Source organism: Muscardinus avellanarius (genome assembly GCF_963383645.1).
Source record: "Muscardinus avellanarius genome assembly, chromosome: 4".
NCBI lineage: Eukaryota > Metazoa > Chordata > Mammalia > Rodentia > Gliridae > Muscardinus > Muscardinus avellanarius.
The window spans coordinates 93175071-93196972 of record NC_137789.1 but is presented as its reverse complement, the minus strand read 5'-3'; the positions used below and the strand labels follow the sequence as shown (position 1 = coordinate 93196972).

The 21902-nt window shown below is 40.8% G+C and overlaps 1 protein-coding gene across 19 annotated transcripts in view; it reads left to right on the top strand.

Moving 5' to 3' along the window:
- Positions 1–6059, top strand: part of KCNMA1 (potassium calcium-activated channel subfamily M alpha 1) — a gene marked incomplete at both ends in the record, with an annotated part of 759101 nt that extends 753042 nt beyond the window's left edge. For 8 of the 19 annotated variants that reach the window (XM_080693567.1, XM_080693570.1, XM_080693566.1 and 5 more), the window contains one exon: positions 5905–5929. In XM_080693567.1, coding sequence (XP_080549693.1) covers positions 5905–5929 — 25 coding nt within the window. Of the gene's footprint in view, positions 1–5904 lie in introns of all 19 variants that reach the window. The other 11 variants (XM_080693568.1, XM_080693572.1, XM_080693569.1 and 8 more) reach the window with 2 other exon arrangements.
- Positions 6060–21902: the final 15843 nt, after the last annotated feature.

Here is a 21902-nt window from a genome sequence, read left to right as displayed (position 1 = left end):
CTTTCAGGAGAACATCCACTCATGTAGGAAGGAGGCATACAGGTTTCTCATCTCTTCCCTACTCCCACCTCACAAAAAAGAAAGAAAGAAAAAAGATAACAGAAGAAAGTAAATTATTCACAGAGAAACCATATGCATATAAAACAATAACCATAGCTAGAAACTCAGTGATCTGGCCAATTCTAGAAGAGAAGTGGTGTGGGCCACTTGATCTAATTTGCTTAAACTTTGGAAGGAGTAGATGTTAGGTTAGCTAGTAGACCAGGAGGCACAGGGAAGTCTTTTCAGCCTAAACATTCTGATAATCATGGGACCATGAACATTCCTTACCACTGGGTCCTTTCCAAAAACAGTTCAAACAAATCCTTTTACATACATTTTATCATTTCTTGTCACAATAGGGAGAGGTTTAAAAACCCATTCTGGCTGGGCATGGTGGCACATGTTTGTAATCCCAGTACTTGAGAGGCTGAGACAGGAGGAGTGTAGGTTCATAGCCAGCCTCAACTACTTACTGAGGTCCTCCACAACTTGGTAAGAACCTGTTTCAAAATAAAAAATAAAAAAAAATAGGCTGGGGCAGTCTGCTCAGAGGTAGAATTCCCCTCAGTTCAACCCTGAGTGCTGCAAAAGAAAATCTATTCTGAATGTTAAATGTTATGACCCTGAACTGAACCTTCTAATGGGTGCTCAATAAGTATTTGAAAATAATTTGACCTTAAACATTTTTATACCTTTAACTATTGTATGATTTATCCGGTCCCCTTGGTTTATCTTGAAAAAAAATTTCAATGAACGACTGGAGGTGCTTCAAAATGCTGTTCTGCCTGCTTTGGTTTCTTGTCTAGGTATGGCTTCCCAGAGAGGAAAACAGCCCTGTGAGTTCAGTGAGTAGAAAGATTGACTATGCCTGTTGGCAGCACTGTCAAGATCCCAGATGACCAGAAAAGCTTTTTGACTGGCTCTTCTTCAGCAGGGGAATAGCCTGGAGGAGTCTGCATCCCAATAGAGACAATTAAATCAACCTGCCAGGTTCCTATAGCAACAGGCTCCTTGAAGGAGAAGCAGGAGAGTGCAGAAACTTCAGGGACTATGGAAGTCAAGACAGGGTAAAAATCAATTCTCCATCAGCTTCTTTCAGCCCTTTGTCATAATATGATGAAGAAGTAGCTGTGGGCACCTGTCACTAAACTGGTTGACTGTCTCCCACGTGAAGATTGCACATTCATTACAACTGCTGGATGTGAGAGGGATTGTCCCCTGTCAGCAGAGAGGGAAGCGAGAAGGGTCTGCCCTCAGTGTTTCAGCTGGACCCCGGGCAGTAGAGGAGAGTTGTGGGGGAGCAGTCTGCTCAGTGACTGGCCAAATTAGATTTTCAGTTGAAAGAGAGAGAGTCATGGCGGACAATTACAGAGAATTGAGGTCAACAGAAATTGTTCTGGTTCTAGTGTAAATGATTTTCATCTCTATGAAATAAACATATTCTGCACAGGGAAAGGCAAAGGACATAGGATGCTTGGGTGTGACTGAGGGACAATAGGGCTCGTAGGCAGAGGAAGGGTGCCATTTGTTCACTTAAAATGGGGCTATGAAACCACATGGCACTGCCCTTGAAGGTTGGTTCTCCTCGCTAGCCTTTATTATTCTCAACTGTGATCTCTATCTAGATGGCATCTTTTCCTGTTTTGCCTTCGCTCTCTAAAGTTCAGCTTGGAGTGCAGCAGGAACAGGGACAGTTATTCCCAATGCTCCTGCTCTGTCATCCTTTCCCCTTTCTGCAGTCTTCAGTGGAGAATAGTTATGTGAAAAGGCTAAACCCCATAGCACTGACAACACACAGGGCCAACAGAGATGCTCATTGCTCCCTGAGCAACCTGTTTCTTTTTCTACTCCTTGTGATCCAAGTAGCTCAGCTGTTCCTTGCCACTGCCCTCTGCCCTGGGATCCTGGTGTACCTGTGACCATGTGGCTGTAGGAGGTCCTGGCCTTTGAACCCTATGATCTCAGTGATGATACTAGCACTGAGATGGCTCTCTCTCTCATGTGGGATAAGGTGCCAAGGCATCCCTGGAGGGTCACAGCCCTGAATTCTCCAACCTGAGGCCAGGTTACGCCTTCTTCTTCATTACCTTCCAAGTGGAAACTACCCATCGCATACTCCTATGTCATCTTTGTGGCTGCAGTCCACATTATGCAGGCCAGCACTTCAATTTGTAAACCCTATTTTTCTACTGTACCTCCTCTGCTGAATGACTGTCCTTGTAATACATCCAGGAGATACTACCCGTCCTGAAACCACCTTTGAGTACCAGTAGTACTCATATCAATGCCAACCTTATTCCAATCGCCCTGGTGAGAGACTCTTCTCAGCACTTCACATGTATTAACACTTTCCATCCTCTGGATCCTCCCCCACGTGAATGCTGTTAGCATCTCCACTTGGCAGGTGCAGGATCTGAGGGGTGCTAAAGTCTATGATACAACAATATGCTATTGTAATACAATGCCACTAACATTATCAGTGATGTTAACGTTCTTAACAACTCACATTTGCTAACTATGTGGCTCGACCTAATGTAGATCCTTTGATCTAAATCACAATATTAGGAATCACAGCATCAGCCCCGTTCTATAGAAAATAACACCGAGATAAACTATACAATAAATTGGTCAAAGCTGTGCAGCTAGCTTGTGAGAGAGCCAAACTCACTCCACTTTCATCGACTACCTAACATCATGACCATGGTGTTCAGTTTGTGACATGGATGACCTGTAGTGGTGACATGTCCCAGTGATGGTGTCCCATGTTTGACCAACAGTTATTTGCCTCAAATAGCTATTCTATTTTGTCATACTAGCCTACTTATCACAGCTGGGAAATGCCACTTTCTTTTCAACTCCCCTATGACAGAACTCCCAGCAGCTCACACATTGCGCTCAGAGTGATGACATCACACATCTCACCCTCAGAAGGATATTTTCCTCTGGCCCCCATGGCCAGATCTATTGCCCTTCTCATCACAGGGATGAAAAGAAAGCATTCTGACCTCTTTCTGGTATGTGGAACAAAGAAGAGAGTGGAGATGAGCTCAGGGATTTGGATTTATCCTTGATCACGTCAGCACTTACTTGAATCCCTTCTCTGAGTCCCCCTCCTTGTGCAGAATTTTGTTGCCAGCCATTGACAGTTTCTTCCTTGAAAGGCAAGATTCAATATGCCAAGTCACTCTCCACTGAAGCCGAATGCTGGTGGCCATTTCCAAGGGTGTGCCTCTGAAGCTCCCTGGAGGTATCCCTTCACAAAGGGCTTTTGCCACCAGACATTTTAGAAAGATGTTCGAAGCATTCCTATTCTTCAATTCCTCTCTACATCTCAAATGACAAGCACATTTATGTCTTAGGAGACACCTGAATTAAACAGCTGTTGCTCAGCCATGATGAAAACTTCACTTCCCGCCTGGGAGGCACTCTCCCTTTCTTGGCTGAAGTTGCATGACCAAAATATAGGGGCTACTCTGCTTATGTTTTATTTTCTTTAGGCAAGAAATTTAAAGGGAAGAGAGAATCTTAAATGGAAAAATAATGCTCCCTTTCTTACAGACAGCAGAAGGAAATTGATATTCTCTCTGTGGTGAAGGGTCAAAATGCCATCTTTGAATTGAACTGTAAAGACTAAATCTTGAACAATTATTCTCCACAGAAGTTGTAAAAATTTCAGCAAATTGCAGCTGTCTTAGGTCTTTTACCCAAAAGATCTCCTCGTTTCCATCAGCTGAGCTTACTCTTCCAGCCTGGAATGCCCAACCTAGCACTAAATCCTTTTGCAAAATCATTCTGCAAAACAGTGTGGCTGAATCCAAGGACAGCTCAGGCAAGCAGAGCACAAATACCAGGCTCCAAACATCATCTTTGCACACAAGCCATTGGAAAAAGTCGTAGTTTGAAATTGTTTCGAAGGCCTGGCAATGCTTTTAAAACATGATAACCATCACACTTTACTCTTCTCTGAAAGGTTAGTTTAATCGTAGATCACAAAAAATTGGTTTCCACAAATGCATAATGGTTCATCTATGTCACACTTGAACTAAATGGTTTTTTAAATGGAGCTGAAATTATTTTGATGTGTACACAGTCCCGGATTTCTATACAACCTTTTTTAACCAGCCCATCAGGAGTCTTGCCTCTAAAGCCTCATTAATAATTCAGATGTGCTGATGACTTTAAAAGATCTATGGAATTGAAGCTTAGGAGGAAAAAAAACCTCTGCTTGACAAAAAGATAAATGAATGTAGAAAGAAGCTGTAGGAGTCTGGCAAGCTGTAGATCATCTCAGAACAGATTGTAACTTTATCATTCTGTCAGGGGGAATAATTTAAAGCACTTAATCAGTTAGCTTCACTGTGAGGATGTAGCATTATGAATTCTTATCGTCCAATCTGTTCAAATCAAAGTGAACTTAATTATAATAGGTGAGAGATCCAGAGCAGGAGGGGGTGCAGGGAGAATGAGAAAAGAGGTAGCAAGTGTCCTGAGGGGTAAACTGAGATGCTGAACAAAGGCAAGTGAGCCTTTTGCCCAGACCTCGTATCCAGCCCCAGTGGCAGCACCAGAAATGGCAATCGCATGGCCCAAGGAGAGACAAACAGAGTAATCATGAGCTGATCAGAGCTGCTGAATTTATAAACCATCAGACACGCACACATGCCTGCACATATGCACACACACCAATCCAGGTAAACAATTTTTATTACCATGTCAGGACAGGACCACTGACAAGGTGGTTATGAATTGTTCCAATAGGAAGAAAAGGAACCAGGAGAGGCTGTTATCTTTCTAGTAGTGAGTGTGCTTAAAGCTTTTTCTGGTTTTCTTTTCTTTCCCTAAGCCACTAAAATAAAACATATGATTCTCACACGATAAGATGCCCCCTCCGGGTTCCTCCCTTACTATCTATACACATGGACAATTTCCCAGAAAATTTCAATCCTAGAAAGAGGTGGCGATGAGGACTGAATCTTTAGAAAAAATAGCAGTGCACTGCTAAGAGGTTGCTAGGCTATTCTCACTCTCACCCTGGCCCCCAAATGCCCTGACTCAGCAATCTCCCTTAGTCATTTCTGTATTTAGGGTGGAAATGAAATGCCAAGACTTCATCAAGCTCCCTTTTTGACAGCTGGGGCTATTATAGTCAGTTTAGATAGCACCACTTGGAACTCTCTTCCTAACTTTATACCTGCAGAGTTCTTATTCATGAAAAAAAATATTAAGGCATCTCAAACTCTTCTTTAAAACACTGGTTCCTATTCTGATTTTCACTTGGGTTGTCCAGTAAATGCTATAGGTTTCCTTTAAGTATTCCCTAAAGATGGCTGAAAAAAAAAAAAAACCAGCCAAAAATGGTGTAGTTGACATGTCTTTAAATGAGCTTATGATTAGCAATGTGGAATAAAACTTGGAAAGAAGAGTCTTCCAGAAGAGTCTAGACCACTTGCACTGCAGTGGTGATGATATCCCTCCAGTCCAGCCAATGGATGCCCAAATCTTTCCTCAGGCACAATGTCTGTACCCAGTATCTGATACATGTAGCACCCTTTCCCTTTACAGCCTCTAAAGCTTACTTCAGAGAACATTGCCAGAGTTCATATACCCCTCCTTATTCTCTGAGGTCCACTCACGTTGCTTCTAGGTCCCAATGGCACATTTGTTCATCACTTGCTACAGGCAGCAGAGGTATGTTTCAGGTTTGGACTCCTCCCTACACTGCACTGTCTCTTAGCAATTACTCACTGTCAGCTTCTATTGATTACTTTTTGCATTTTTCAATGAACTTTCCAATGGCTTTACCCTAGGACTAATTAAGCTTCTCATTTCTCCTTCTTGTTCTCTATCCATTTTGCCCTTTAGCAGAAAAGAAATGGTTTACAGATGAACCGGATAATGCCTATCCCAGAAACATTCAAATCAAGCCCATGAGTACCCACATGGCTAACCAGATCAACCAATATAAATCCACAAGCAGCTTGATTCCTCCAATCAGAGAAGTTGAAGATGAATGTTGACTCCCAGGAGACCAGAACTATTTTTTTAAAGCCTGACAAACTTCATAAATGGTGATGTGACTTTTCTTCCTCTTACATGCTGAATCACTGGTGGAGACATTAGGAAAAGCAAGGATTGCAAGAAAATAAAGTAGACAGATCTTTCTCTTTGTCTGCCTTGAATATTGCTTCCATGTATTTTGGAAAAGAAAACGATCTCATTTATAAATGAACATACTAAAATAGTCATGTATAGCCTCTAGCATTTTAAATTATTTTTATTTATTAGAAAGAAAATATATTTTTTCTTTTTTTCCATTGTCAAATATCTTCCCTCTGTCTAAACAATGCAAAATCAAAATGCATAAGTGACCAGACTCCTTAATGCATATTTCTCTTCTTTCTCTCTTTTTCTTTGAGGAGAATGATGGTTACCACCACAATTAATTACAATGAAGGAAAACAGATTATTTAAAAAAATTTAAAATGGTCAACAATGTATACATGTATTTTAGTAAATTAAAAAAAAAGACAAAAGAGGACAGGTGAATACCTGCTTCTTTCCTGGGTGGGTGTATATTTTGATCTGCATTGACACCAGCTCTTAATAAATAGAAACATTTATTTTCACAGTTGAAAGTCAAATTTTTGTAGTTTTAAGTTTCTATTCTGTATTTCTCACCCTTCTGTTCATATATTTAAAGGGAAGACCTTGCAGCGTTTCTCGATTGCCCGGTTGGGTTTACTCAGCCAATTAACGGTACCAGGAGAGTTGTGGGCAAACCTGTCATGTGGAAGTCGAGGACCAGATATACTCACAACATGGCTCTGTTTGTTATTCTCAGTGGGGACTCCCACATACTGTTATACTTCTCATTTCATATTTCCAAACCATGAAAGAAAGCAATTTCAACTTCGGGAGAATCTGATGAGCATCCTCCCCCCACCCCAAGTCTCAGAGCTTTTAGCCTGAAAGTTTGTAAATACCAATGAATAGTTACACTCAACAATAGGATCTGAAATGCACCCATTCTTCTCACTGAGTTTGTATTTAAAAACCAGAAAAAAAACCCTCATAATTATGGAGGTGACTTTTGCCCAGAATTTAATTTGCTGACTTTTTAAAATTTAGTTGCTGGGATAAAACATGCAAATTTGCTAAAAAAATTTAAAACAATAACAACAATATTAATAATAAAGGAAAGCATCCAATGCACTTAATATAGACTGTTAGAAAAAGGCCTTTGAAAATTACCAGCAATGAGAAAAATCATATCAGCCATTTCAAAGTGCGATCAAAAGATTTTTCTATCCATCAGATGCAATTATGATGTCTCAGAGCTCTGTTGTCACATACACGCTCAATGTGCAGTTGTCCCAACAACTGTTTTCAATGACTTAACAAGTCTTTTAACATTAAATTGTCAGCCTTTGACATATGATCATCAGAGTCTCTGGAGAAGCATGGATGTGACCGTGATTGTTATTTTCATAAAAATATAAACCTTGGACACCTAACCAAAGTATCCCCCAAAGCCCCACGGTATCTATTTCATTAACCCTAGCTGGTAGTGCAAATCAAACCAGAGCTAAGCAATGAGATCATCACAAAGACATATGTCCACTAAGTACTCCAATTACCAATGTAGGCAAAATGAGCTTCCACTTCTGTCCAATCCCTGCAGAGCCAATGTAGTCGTGCTTCCACCTTGTAGGGATTGTCCTGCAGTGACTTGTCGGACTGTGGTTACTCTGTGTTCACATTTTGTAGAATTAGTTCTATAAAAGTACTGTGAATATAATGTGTGTCCAATTGGATTGTTAAAAAATTACTTATAATCAATCACTAATCTACTCAGCAGACAAAAATGACGTCAACAGTCTATATTTAGGCTTATTAACATTTCTTGTTTTCCAACAGAAGTCAAAAGTGTTTCTGGGGAGAACCCCATGCTAGGATATTGACAACTTTCCTGAAAGCTAGACCTTCGTTTACACACTGATTTTGCATTGGGGACAACTTAGAACATCCGCATCAATGTACGCTCTTCTTTCCTTTATGAACCATCGTGGGCTGTTCCACTCTTATTCTGATAACCACCTCTGAATTTGTCCACGCCCTCTGATCTCCTCTGGCAGCAATGGGAACCACCTAAGAATCTTTTATTAGAGGAAAACATGCAACCCCCTTCCCCTTGTCCCTCCATAACAGGGCAGTCTGGATGCAGAAGTACAAATTCCATCCACATATCAAATCCACTTACTGCTAGATATTTGAATCTAAAATTTTTGTTTTAGGTACAATGGTTTAGGTACAAAGTTTCCTACAGCAAAGGGCTCCTAAGTTCATCAGCCATACTCCAAAAACCAAGTTGGTAGAAATCCATTTTCTAACATAGAGCAATAAGCTCATGCAGTTTTGCCTTCATAATAATTAATTGTTCTGGGACAGAATACAAAATCAGGCATGTTTTTAGAAAGAGGTATGCAAAATGAGAAGGTGGTGGCTCTTTGGGCAAAAACTGGTACATGGTAAGTTGAAAGTGAAATGGAAAGTAAATTAGATTTCTAAGATCACTGGAGAGCTTGAGGGAATGCCAGGGCTTTCTGAATTGTTTTTCTTTGTCCAGGTCTTTGGTCCTGAGTCCTGACCCATCTCTTCTATGAAAGGCCATCTTTCCATCCACATTCACCTTAGACTAAAGGTGTTCTTCTTTGGCATAGTCCACGTAATACAGTTCTGATCTCCCATCCCAATTTAGGGGTCCAGAAAAGCCATTTTTCACAAACTAATTATTCTTGGGTGCTTGGGAATCAGACTCACCAACAGATTATTTACAAAGCAGAAAGCACCTACTTGTGAGTACATCAGCATCATCATCACGTTTCTCACTGAGAAAACTTTTATTTTTGTTAAAATGACTTTATATATTAGAATATCACTTTGAACCAATTTAAAAAACACATTCAACAAGAGTGGTTATGAGTTAGACACTTGGAGAACATTCAGGTGCTCATCCTTCTAAAAGTTGTGGGATCTATTATATACTTTGTAAAAAGAGAAATTGATTGAATTAAATTAGAACTAGAACTGCTGATATGGGTTGGAAAGGGGAAAGTGAGAAAACATGAAATTATGGATATTTTCATATGGAAAGCAGAATTTACCCTACTGGTTATCCAATGTGGGTTCAAGAACAACATCTATGAACAGCCAGCATGAACTTTGAAAATGTTCTTTAAACTTTCCGATTCTCAAGGGCCTTAAACTGAGAGTGATTCATAGACCCATTTCAGATCTGAGAAGACACTATCTAAATCAGTAGTGGGATCATGGGAGTGGATGCTTGCCCTTATAAACAATGTTGTCTAGGGCCGGAATAATGGTCCTTCTAGCTGCATCATCTGTGTAGTATCTCTGATCTTAATGTATATTTTCTGTTACAGACAGAAAACAGTTATGTTCTGTGGTTTTTACTTTGGAAGCTCCTTGGATTCAATATGTAAATTTCTAAATTCAAATGCACCTGAATCGCACTGATCAGACTTTTCTGCCTGTTTTTAGGGCGGTCTTCTCAATCACATCCCTGCTATCCCTTTCCCTTGGTTCAAGAGCCAGCATTGGCTAATTGGCTCATCTATAGCCCACATCACCACACTCTAATATGTTAACTTAGAGGTTTGAAATCACCAAGTCCCTGCCATTATCCCCATATATGTTTCCCCATGTAGATAAGGGATTTAGGAAGTAACCAGTTTTATGCCTCACTTCATTTCCTGTTTGATTTCTTTCTTTCTTTGATGCTCTAACTATATCTTTGCTACTTTCATAAATCTAATTCTGATCTATCATTTTTATCATCAAAGAGAATTTCACTGAAGGAATGAAAGAAGGGCCAAATGGGAGAACTAAGGTAGAACTGGAAAGAGAATAGGAATGCCAAATCAATGGACTGGAATGTGAACCACTTTGGCCCCCAGGAGAGTGGGCAAACCCATGTACCTTGGACTTTAGGTTCCAGTGTAGAATCTGTCCATTTCCTTTTCTGTTCTTATTTGCTGCTTTTGGAACAATAGTAGAAACCCATAAATCACTGTGGCCCTTCAAAAGCACTCACTGGTTAGGGCTTGACTCATGTTCTTTTAAAAGCAAAACGAAACTGAGAATTCACTTTTAACCTTCCTAGTAAATTACCGTTCTACCCCTCGTCTATGCATCCCATGTTCCCAAAGGGCATTTTTCTTCTATGTAGCAGAGACGATTCAACATTTAAATCCCATGATTATTTGAAAAAAGTGGTGAGGCCCTTTGGCTTTATTTATGAGAGTGTAGTAGTTAATGATTTTCAGTGGATTTTCACTAGTGTGGCTTTGAGGTTTGTTGAAGTGGAGTCTGTCCTGATTGGTGGTTGCCCATGTAGTATAGATGGGCATAAAATCGCCATAAAAATAAAATTTGCCATAAAAATAAGACAATGCAGAGAATTTAAACATTTGCTTCTACAGAGACTTCAGAGACTAAGTAGTCATTCTTATGCTGAGTTTGCTAAAAAGAAGATTTAGGAAGGAGCCCTGTGATGATTGGAAACTCCATAAGATGTCATGATGGTATAGCCCCACAGAGCTAGACTGGAGAAGGAATTATGAGTTAAACTATCTGAACAAGTTCCTCCTTCTCTTTCTTCTTCTTCATAATAATGGACCTGCAACTATCCAAAGGGGAAACGGGACATATGTTAGCAGTTAGGAAGAAAGAACAAAACAGAATGTTAAGGTACTTTGAATCAGAGGCAGATAGGTGCTGCTGAGAGCCAAAGCACGAAGTTGAAAGGTGGTTGCACTGAACTATGGTCTGGGAAGACTGCGGAGGAAGCCCTGCTTGATGAGCTTTGGAGGCATTTCAGTAGGAAAATGGGAACTGAACTAGAGAGATGTGGGGTATGAGGTTTCCCAGGGAGAGGGGCTTAATCACATTCATTAGGAATGTGGTTTCTATAGACCATTTTGCCTATGTTGATAAGTTTGTTTAAGGGCACTGAGTAAACCAAGATGAGACTTTAGAAGAAGGGCTGGAAAGTAGATAGTCTATAAGCCAAGCTGAGAAGTTGAGAATGGATTGAGAAAGTAACATAAAGCTGCTAAAAGTTTTAAACAAAAGAACCTGTTTATTTTTCAGGCTGAAAGTTATAGATGTCATCTCTCCTGGACATCATGTGAAAGTGAGGTCTGTGTAGCTGGACATTTTCTCAGCAGCATGATCTCCCAAAGGCTGCATGCCCATGTTAACAACACACTGTGTTCAGCACTTTGTTTTCTATCGTGGCGCATTTAGGCACAGGTGTCCCTATGTCACTTAATTACCAGAAGGTCAACTGAAGGTCCATCAAGTATATTACAAAGAAAGATCTTTAAAAAGAAAAAGACTTCCAAGTTGAGTGATGTGGTATGCATCTGTAATTCCAGTTCTTGGGAGATGAGACAGGAAGATGCAGATTCAGAAGAAGCCTCAGCAACTTAATGGAGCCCAAGTTTAAAATGAAAAGTAAAATAGGGCTGGGGGTACAGTTCAAGAGTAGAAATTCCCTGGGTACTCCAGTACCACACACTCAGAAAAATCTTTCAGTTAAAATGTTTTCTGGGCATTAATATAATAGGAACCCATAGTAGGCTATCTACAAATTATATAGCATAATTAATAGCATAAAATTGCCAAATATGAATTACCATTATGAAAATATCCTGTCAGGTAGTCAGGTAGGTGGCCATTTGTTAGTTTGCACTTAGTAAATATTAGTAAGGGAAATGGAGCAGGGCGGGAGGTGAGAAAGATACAGCTTTTGCTATTAGTAAGACTGTAATTATCTTCAAAGAGAAATATATGGAGCATTAGAGAAAGTGTAAGCGACTATGACCACCTTTCAATAAAGGCCAAAGTTAAAACAAGGGGCAAGTGCTAAGGTCTGAAGTGGTTCAGCAAGATGGGCTGAGAAATTGAAGGAAAGGGAATTAGATAGAGTTAGATAAATAGAAGGATAGCATCCTAGGTCTAGCACAGGATCATCTAGTATGTGGCAGATGATGTTCATCAATAATGGCCAATGACTATCTGAGGATACTATACTGAGTATCCCTGGAGGCACTCATTGCTAGATACGATTTTTAGGAAAATGTAGCTTATTTGCCTAGGAACACATATATGAAGAAGCACATGTTGCACAAAACAGTTGTTCAATAAATAATTTCTAAATTTATGAGAACAATGAATAGCAAAAAAAAATGTAATAAATCATAGTATGTGTGGAAGCTTATCTGGGATTGTAGAGATAGGTGTTGGTGCAATGGCTGTGGGCCTGGAAAAGGTTTCAGGTGAAGGGTATGCTTAATTAGGAGCTTCAGGGAAGGACCATGCAGAGGAATAGAAAGACAAAAAGAAGATGGGAAAGGAAGGTGTCAAGTACAGACAACTGGGAGATGTGCTGTGTCCATCAGAGTGGAAGGAGCTGAGCTGTCCCTAAAAAATATCTTGCAGGCAGAGGAGTAGAGAAGGTGAAGCTGAGACGAGGCTGACTGCAGGCTCTGCAGACGTAGAAGCCAGGGATGCATGGAGCTCATAGTGTAAGAAGCCTGGAATAATTCCCTGAAGGAGAAAGTGTAGGTTTAGAAAATCAGTTGGCAAAATTGTTTAGAGCAACAGCCATATTTTTAGTAGCTTAAAAGAGTAAAATAAGTAGTGCCTCTTGAAACAGAAAATCTGGGGTACCCAGGTACCAGAAAATTGGTAAGGAGAGACGGGGCTTTTAAGATAGGGCAGATCATTTACGAAGTTGAAGATGTAGTAAATTGAAAGTAAACGTTTTACTCAGAAGTAAAATGACTCACTTGAAGGAAGGGCAGGAGCTTTGCTTATTTATCTGTATCCCCAAAGCCTGCTGTGGGGCCTGGCCACTCTGGGTTATGGTTGACACCATGGGGATGGAGGTGGCACAGGGTGTCTAGGCTGCAGGCTCTTTCTGGAGAACTCAAATCCGAGGGATCCAAGGTGGCCCTTCTTTCATCTTCTGTTCATGTTGCCGATGGTTCCTCATCTCTTGCTGCATAGCACTCTGGCAGCTTAGTAAAGTTTTAGGGTTCTAAACACTACAATCACCTTTTATGGCTTTTCTGGACTGATAGTATGAGGAGAGATATTTTGGATAAGTGAAGAATGACCTTGTATCTAGGCAGAATTTTGAGTTTAAAAAGATTTCCTCTGGTCTGGTTGTCCCCTAGAGGACTTCTGTGTTTCTTCTCCTCCACCTTGCTATTCAGCAGAACAGGGACGAAAGTGACACCAAAGCTCTCGAGGGCCTGCCTTGGGAAGCACTGCCAGCCCACTGTTTAGAGTCTTAGATGAAAAGGTACACACACATCACACGGGCCTGCTAGGGACCCAGAGCTTCCTCGCGTGGGAAGCAGGGTCAGCATGGGAAGGCAGCCAGCAAGGAAGGAGCCCTGCTAACGAGGGGAACCAGGCCCCGCGTCTACGTGAAACCAGAGCCCAGCCCGGCCCAGGGAGACCCACCGCCTTTCCTTCCTTCCGCTGAACACACATTTGACTGGAGCTGCAACATTTCAAACATAAACCCAGATCTGCCTGGAAATCCTAATTAAAAACGTTCCATTCCCAGGTGGCACAATCACATCCTGCTTAACACTCTGGCCCACATCCCAACACCCAGATGCTGAAAAGAAACTCCCCACTTAACACCAAAACCTGGTCTTAAGGTTTCTTCAGGGGGCACAGGGGTGGTGGTGGGCTGGGGGGAGAAGTTCACATGAGCAGAGGTCAGCCTACATGTTCATTAAGGAAAGAGAGCGTGGCTTATTCATCTGTCTTTCACACTTTAATTGTTGGCATTATGATTATGGCTACGATGGATGAGTGTGAGCAAACAGGAACTGGAGAAGAGAATAAATGCAGGTGCTCTGAAATGACCTACCCAACTCTGTCATCTGTAACAACCAGTGATACTCTCTTGTCTTGTAAAAAGGGTTTGTACATAACTTGTACATGGTTTCATTTTGTATTTTTCGCAGATTAAAAATTTATGTATTTGTGTTCTAAACAAGGAGTGTTTCTTGTGTCTTTGTAGCAACGCTGGACTGTGGTGGTATGAGGTGTACAGGGGTGGCAAAGTCTCCAGGTTCCCTTTGGGCTGTTTCCTTTCTTCTCTTATATTTTATTCCTCCTCCTCCTCCTCCTCCTCCTCCTCCTCCTCCTCCTCCTCCTCCTCCTCCTCCTCCTCCTTCTCTTCCTTCTTTGTCTTCTTTCTCCTCCTTCTCTTTCTTCTCTCTCTCTCTCTCTCTCTCTCTCTCTCTCTCTCTCTCTCTCTCTTACCTGCGCACATAGAGCTATGAACTGACAGCAGCCATGGCTCCTCTGTCTAGCCACAGAAGAAAGAGTTCCCACATCTCCAAGGAGGCTGGATGTTGCCTGAGAATTCAACAGGCAGCAGGGAAGAAGGGCTGCTACCAATACTATGGTGCTGGAGATCCCAGCAAGGCCGCACTTCAGCCAGAGGGCCATGTGTGATGCAGAAGGCTCCAGCAAGCAACCTCTAAAAAAAATGGGCAGCTTTTTATGGGCTCTAGAGAAGCAAGGATAGTCTCGCTGCAGCCACTGGCCCTCAAACTACTTATCCTTTCTTGCCATATGCACAGAGTAGTTATGTTCATTTCCCCTGCTCTTAGCTTGTCAAGACCCAGAACAGTCTGCTTACAGATTTGAGGAATCTTTTCTCCCCCAACCATCCCCCTCCCCACAGGGCCATGGATGAATCTTTATCTCCAAGCAAGAAAGCCGTCCTAAGAAAGGCTAAAGTTTGGTCAGAATCTTCTGAGTTTGAACTCTTCTCTAGAGAATGGACTCCTAGTCTAAGGCTGATATAGCCTCAAGGAAGGGAAGGAGCTACAGAGCAAGAAAAAAGCCATCCAGTTTATATGTGTGTAATGTATACAGCCTATTGGTATTCAATGTATTCTAGAAATTGTCTCCTTCATTCATTAGCCAATTGTTAATGTTCACAGTTTTCTATTGGGATCTGGAGATACAAAAGAGAACACATTAGTCATGACTCCAGTTCCCCAGTTTGGGAAGAATGGGACCAACAAATAAGCAGATACCTGTCACATATTAAAGATCGATCCATAAAAGTAAGTACAGTGTGCCACTGGGAAGACATAAGAGGGGCACTTAGCTATTTGAAGAACAACCCTCCAATTGATTGATACTTTCAAAAACAAATCCCCCTTCTACCTAAGACAATAATAGCCTGAATCAGAACTCGTTCCCAGGGGTCAGCAAATGCAGGCTTACCTGTCAGAATACGCCAACTCCTGACAGTCCTTTGAGCTCTAGATTCTCAACTTGCCTTTTCTAATATTTGCTAACAAATCTGAAAGTTGTTGGGGAATGTAATTGCGGAGCATATGGTCCCCATCACTTAGGCAAACTCCACTGCCAAATCCGGCTCCAAGGAAGGAGTCTGCATAAAGGATGAAGTATTAGGGAAATATCGACAGTGACAGAAAAGGCAAATAGAGAGATGAGACACTGAGTTACAAAATAGCAGGCCTGCAAACCCAGCACAATAAATATGAGACATATTTTTCTACTGGTTGAGAAAACAAAATGTGTAAATTTGTGCTACAATCTCTCTGTGGCAAAAATCAAAGGAGACCATTCACCAAAATCAATGTTAACTGCTTCACAATGTCAGAGAACTAGATTCTGCCTGGGATAAAAACATGGAGTGAACAGAAAAGACGGTACAGTAAGGAAATATAGCAGGAATGGTATGCAAATACGGATTTAGCACTGTGTTCACTGTTACTGGGACGGGGGCTTGGAGAGGAGAAGCAGGATGTCCTTCTTATTAATCTTTCATAGTCTGAAAATGTAGGCTAAAAATCAGATATACAAGGATCTCCGAGACTCAGAAAAGATGTTTGGGAAGATGGAAGCCTGATGCATAATGGGGCGGAAAGCAGTTGCCTAGGCCAGTTCAGGTTCAGAATAATTACATAGGAGCAGGGAAGGGCCTGAGGCCAGACTCAGCCTGGTTTCACGGCTAGTTCTTTCCAGAGCGCTAACTGGGGCCTTCACCCCACTGATGGCTGTTTACTCCTTGATTTTCAATCTGTTGTGATGATCTCAACCCTACCTAATTTTGACAGATTTTTTTTTTTTTAAAAAAAGCAGTTTGCCTTAGTCAGGTCATACTAAAAATAATCATCTTAGTTTTTTTTTTTTTTAGCATCAACAATCTCTTTCTTGGAATTCTATTTCTTAGCTAACACACTATTAAATTGCATCAAAGTACAAATATAAGTGCAAATGTTTAAATCAGCTTAGGACTGCTGGTGAGGTCCATTGGCAGAGGCACAAAGACACAGTGGGATAAGATGTGTCCTGCCAGGCTTGTGATTCCATGGCCCACAGGAAAGATCTTGTTCCCAAGGGAAGGAAAGGGAGACACCAGTTAGTCCAGTGACTTGACAAAGAGTGCTTGCTGAAGAGAGATTTTAGTGGAAATGACTTTCAATATCTATCAGTGAGGAATTAGTGAAATGAATGTATTCATCCATTCCACGGAGAACTAGGCAGGCAATTAGAAAAATGAGGTAGACTCAAGTACATCACGGTTTGGCAAACTTTATCGAGAAGGTCAAATGCAGCTAGCAGCCTATTTTCTAAATAAAACTAGATTGAAACCCAGCTATGATCATTCATTTACATGTTGTTCATGGCTGGTTTCCTGCCACAACAGCAGAGTTAAATCGTGACAGTCTACATGGCCCGCAGAGCCTAAACTATTTACTATTTTTGCTTTTACAAAAGAAAAATGCTTGCTGACTCCTGCTGTATATGCATACAGGGAGAAAATAAAATGTATAGTAGGATACCATTTGTGTTAAAAAATTAGGTCTACTTATACCTTCATAAAAATTTGAAGGTAAGTGTAAAGTGGGGGCAGGGCCGAGAGCTAGGAGGTGGAGCCTGCGATTCCGGGGACCAGGCCTCCCGCCCCGCCCCGGAAGAGAGAGTTCAGAGAGGACCGGGAGAGGGAGGGAGGCATTCTCCCGCCGGCCACCGGCCCCCGGGGCCATGCGGGGGCTGGGGGTTGACCCCCCACGAATAAAGCCTCTCGTAACTTATTATGGATCTCGGCGTGTCTCTATGCTAATGGGGCACACCGCATTTCATTTAATCTTACAGTAAGTACAGTCAAGACATAAACAGTAATTATCAAGGTAGGTAAAAGCAGAGTGGAAAACTTGAGAAATATATGAGGGACTTCAGCTGTTCACTTTATACATTTCTGTTTTGTTTAGGTGTATGCTACTGAAACGTGTATAATTTTTATCAGGAAAAATGCTGAAAATACTTATTTTTAGGAAAATTTAATAGTTACCTAAGGCTCCATTGGTGTAAGTGATTTTACCAGATGTGGAAACCTGGTTCTTTCAAGTCCTCAGACCATTCTAGGGCTCTACCTCTCAGAGCTGCCTATATCCCAGTGATCTGTATATGGTAGGCAAGTGTGAGATGTCTTAGAAACCTTTCTGCCATTCTGAATTTGACACAGTCTTTGGCCTTGCCAGGCTAGCAAGTGTGTTTCTTATCTCACAGGACTTGTTCTTCCTGTAACTGCAGCCTCAACACCAGTACAACTCCCTATTGTCCTACACACACCTGCCAAAGGAGGCTTCAGGCCATTTGACTCCAGGCCTCAGGCTACAATTCTTTGTAGTTCCCAATTTGGCAATCCCAGTCCAAAGCCTCATTCTATTTTGTGTGGTCTTTTTAAATTGAAGCATCTTCCCAAGAAAGGATATTCCCTCCCAGGATAGTTTACCTATCAATTAAAACAAAATTAATTCATTATAGTAGACCATGCATACTATTGGCACACATTTCAAAGGAATAAAATAAGAAAAGAGTAAAAGTAAATCTCACCTTTCATTTCTGTCTTAGATATGCAGAGTTGTCTCTTTGAGTCAACCATGATTAATAGGTTCTTCTTTATTCTTCCAGAATGTCTGTACATTACATGTGCAAGTATGAACCAAGCCTAATGTGCTACATACTTTATAACACTTTTTATGGAGTATAGCTTTTTTTTTTTTTTTTTTTTTTGGCAGTACTGGGGTTCCTGGAAGCCCTTTTACCTCCGGGCTACTCTCCCAAAACTATTTTATGCTTTTTATTTAGAAACAGGGTCTCTTAAGCCAGCGAGGCTGGCTCCGAACCAGCGCGATCCTCCTGTCTCGGTCTCCCAAGCGCAGGGATTACAAGCTTGCGCCACCACGCACTGCTGGAGTATAGCTTTTTAAAAGAACAATGTATGAGCCGGGTGTGGTGGCGCAAGCTTGTAATTCCAGTGCTTGGGAGGCTGAGACAGGAGGATCACACAGGTTCAAAGCCAGCCTCAGCTACTTAGTGACGCTCTCAGCAACTTAGTGAGACCCTGTTTCCAAATAAAATATGAAATTGGTCTGAGAGTATAGCCTGGAGGTAGAAAGCCTCTGGGTTCCACCCCTAGTACCATAAAAAATAAATAAATAAATAAAATAATAGAACAATGTAATGCACAGATTATTTTCTGTCTATCATTAGTCTTTCTAAGGGCTGTGTAATAGGGCGTGGTGGTGCACGCTTGTAATCCCCGCGCTTGGGAGGCTGAGACAGGAGGATCACACAGATTTGAAGCCAGCCTCAGCTACTTAGTGAGGCTCTCAGCAACTTATTGAGACCCTGTTTCCAAATAAAATATAAAAAAGGTCTGGGAGCATAGCTTGGAGGTAGAAAGCCCCTAGGTTCCACCCCCAGTGCCACACACACACAAAAAAAGTACCTTACTTCACCTTTTCCCTTCTGGCCCAAACTGTGCTGTTCTCAGCCTTCTATTTTATTCAGCTTCACTGAGCATCTTATGTATGTATCTTTACGCAAAAGTATGATGTGACAGTAGGATTAATTCCCAAGAGTGGAATTGCTCTGTTATTAAAAAAAATTCATTTCAAGTGTATTTAACATTGCCTAATTATCTCCTAAAGAGAATATCTGAACCACAATTATATTATCTCCAAGTCTCTGGTTTTCCACATTCTCTTCAACATGGTTATTATAATAACTAGGATGCTTTCCTTGCCTGGTTAAGAGTTGGTCTTGGAAATTAAGCCCAAAGGTGAGTTAGATACAGGGTTGGTTTATTCTGCGGGTGAATATTATTAGCAAGAGTCCAGGTCCTTTCCATTTCTGTATTCTGCTCTCTTAACTCTAGGCAACCTCCTGCACACATGCCTGTAGTGGTGATCTCATGCAGACACAGCAGGGTCCTGTGACATACAAGAGCTTATATTTCTTTCATAGGTCTCTTTATTACAGAAGAAGCATGTCTAGAATCACCCTTTATACTTCCCAACAGGCCTTATTGGCAAAGATGGAATTCCATGACCAAATCAAAACAATCACTAAAAAAAAATATATACAACTATGTGTGACCTGAATTTTGAGCCATCCCAATGTATCCATGCTAGGCTAAGGTTGGGAATCACCTCACCCATTAGGGTAGGTGGGGAATCCAGTGGACAAAAAAGAGAGGTGGCCACAGAGTAAGCCACTAGACAGGGGCCAATCTGAGAGCTCAAAAGCAAATTTCAATGTTACTTATATTTAAAATTTTAGATTACGAACAAAATTGTTATTCTACTTTCTAAATTCTCCCATATATACGTATCTTATTAAACTTCCTTTACAATTTATTTTAAGCCATTCATCTTGATATGTTAATTAAATGTCTCCTTATAATTTTAAAAGCAGCACCTGCTCACCACAAACAGTGAAAAGATAACAAAACAGTCTCCATCTCCTCTCTATTCTCCACTCCTCAAAATCTGAAACTAGTATTAGCATATGAAAATATGTAAGCATATGTGGAAAAATATTTAAAATATTTTTGGTAAAAAAGTAAAAGCTTATACTATAAACATATTTTTGCAACTGTAAAGTAAAATTTAAGTCCATATACAATGTAAAACATGAGAGAGGTCCAGTACACATGGTATCAGCTTTTAATGGTACGGTTCTTCTGGGGAAGGGGGGCTGAGCAGTCCTGGAGACTTGTGAGCCCATCCGGAGGCTGGAAGGGAGGGACCTCCCTTTTTAAGGTATGCATCTCCGGGGTGGGATTTACTTGTGAGGCCGCCCTCCTCTCTCAAGATACTGCTCCTGGGGCAGAGTGTGAAGGGACCCTGACTTATAAGCAACTTGCTGTTCTTTATTAAAACATGTAAGTGAAAAATCCAAATATTAAAGTGTATACCCCCAGATGAATAGAATGAATTTAACTTATAATTTTAATTTACTTATCTATTTAAAAGAAAATAAAATTAAATCATAATAAAATATTTCAGATACATTTAAGCCAGGCATGGTGGCACATGCTTGTAATCCCAGCATTTGGAAGGCTAAGATAGGAGGATCACAGTTCAAAACGAGCCCCGGCTACTACGTAGTGAGGCCCTTTGCAACTCATTGAGACCCTGTTTCGAAATAAAGAATAAAAAATGGGACTGGGGTATAGCTCAGAGGTAGAATGTCCCTGGGTTCCATCCCCAGTGCTGCAAAAAAAATTTAGATTATTTGATTATCATTGTTAATTTTGGATTAATTGCTATAATATTAGATTTCAACCACTAAGCCAAGCATGGGAAGTAGGGATGGGCAGGGAACGGTGTGGGTAGGGGCTAATTGGGTGATGTGTGCATGTATGTCTACACAAGTTTTTATCCCACTATGATGTATGAATACAGTACACTAATAAAAAACTTGAAAAAATAAATTAATTAAATTTTATTTAAATCATAATTCTTTATTTTACCATGGATAAAGTGCATTATCAAATACGTGATTTGTGAAAATCGTCTACCTTACTATGGTTCTCTTCACTCTCTTGATAATATTCTTTGGTATAAAGCTTTTCAATATTGATGTAATTTATCTTTTTTTGTTTGCTTGTGCTTTGTTATTCTAAGAATTTGCCTAGTTCAAAGTCATAAAACTTATTCCTTAAGAGTTTTATAGTTTTAGCTTCTACATTTGGCTTTTTAGTCTGAGCTAATTTCTAAATATTTCTATTTTTTATTTTTCATTTTATGTTTCTGAAAAGAGAGGACAGGTAACACTGGATCAGTTGGGGAACCTATGAATTGATTCAGTTTGATTCCATTACTTTAGGGTTCTTTCATATGGGAAGTTTTTGCAAAAAGCCACTGAAGTTTGTTTTGAGTCCAGGAGGGTTCTGAGCTGTCTCTTTCTCTGCCCCTTTCTAGTAATTAGCTGGCCTATGGTTTAACTGATGAGTTCAGGAAGATACCAGCCTCATTGCAATTGCTTGCAACCCTATCTCTATCACTTTTGCAATCTCTATCACTTTTGAGAGTGCTTTTAGGTTTGAATTTTCCTACATTCTGTTCCAAATAAAGTTTATAAAGTTTGGGGAGAGCGTTGTTGGAGTTTTCTGTTCTAGGGCTTGATTCTCTTCCTGAGTGAAATGTTTAGGTCTCTGCTCCAGAGCTGTGAGTGGGATGCTGTGGCATGTTTCTTCTGCTTGGCATTTCTGGTTCATGAGCAAGGTGCATGTGGTGAATGCTTTAGCTTCTGTTCTTGTTTCTCAAGGCACTGACACTTCACCTTATGAGCATGCTCATGCAAGACAATCGGGACCACGATATTCTTAGCATGCTGCCTATGAGCTAGAGCCACTACAAGTAGAGGCTGGGCGGATAAATGGAGCTACTGATCACTTGACCATACTCATG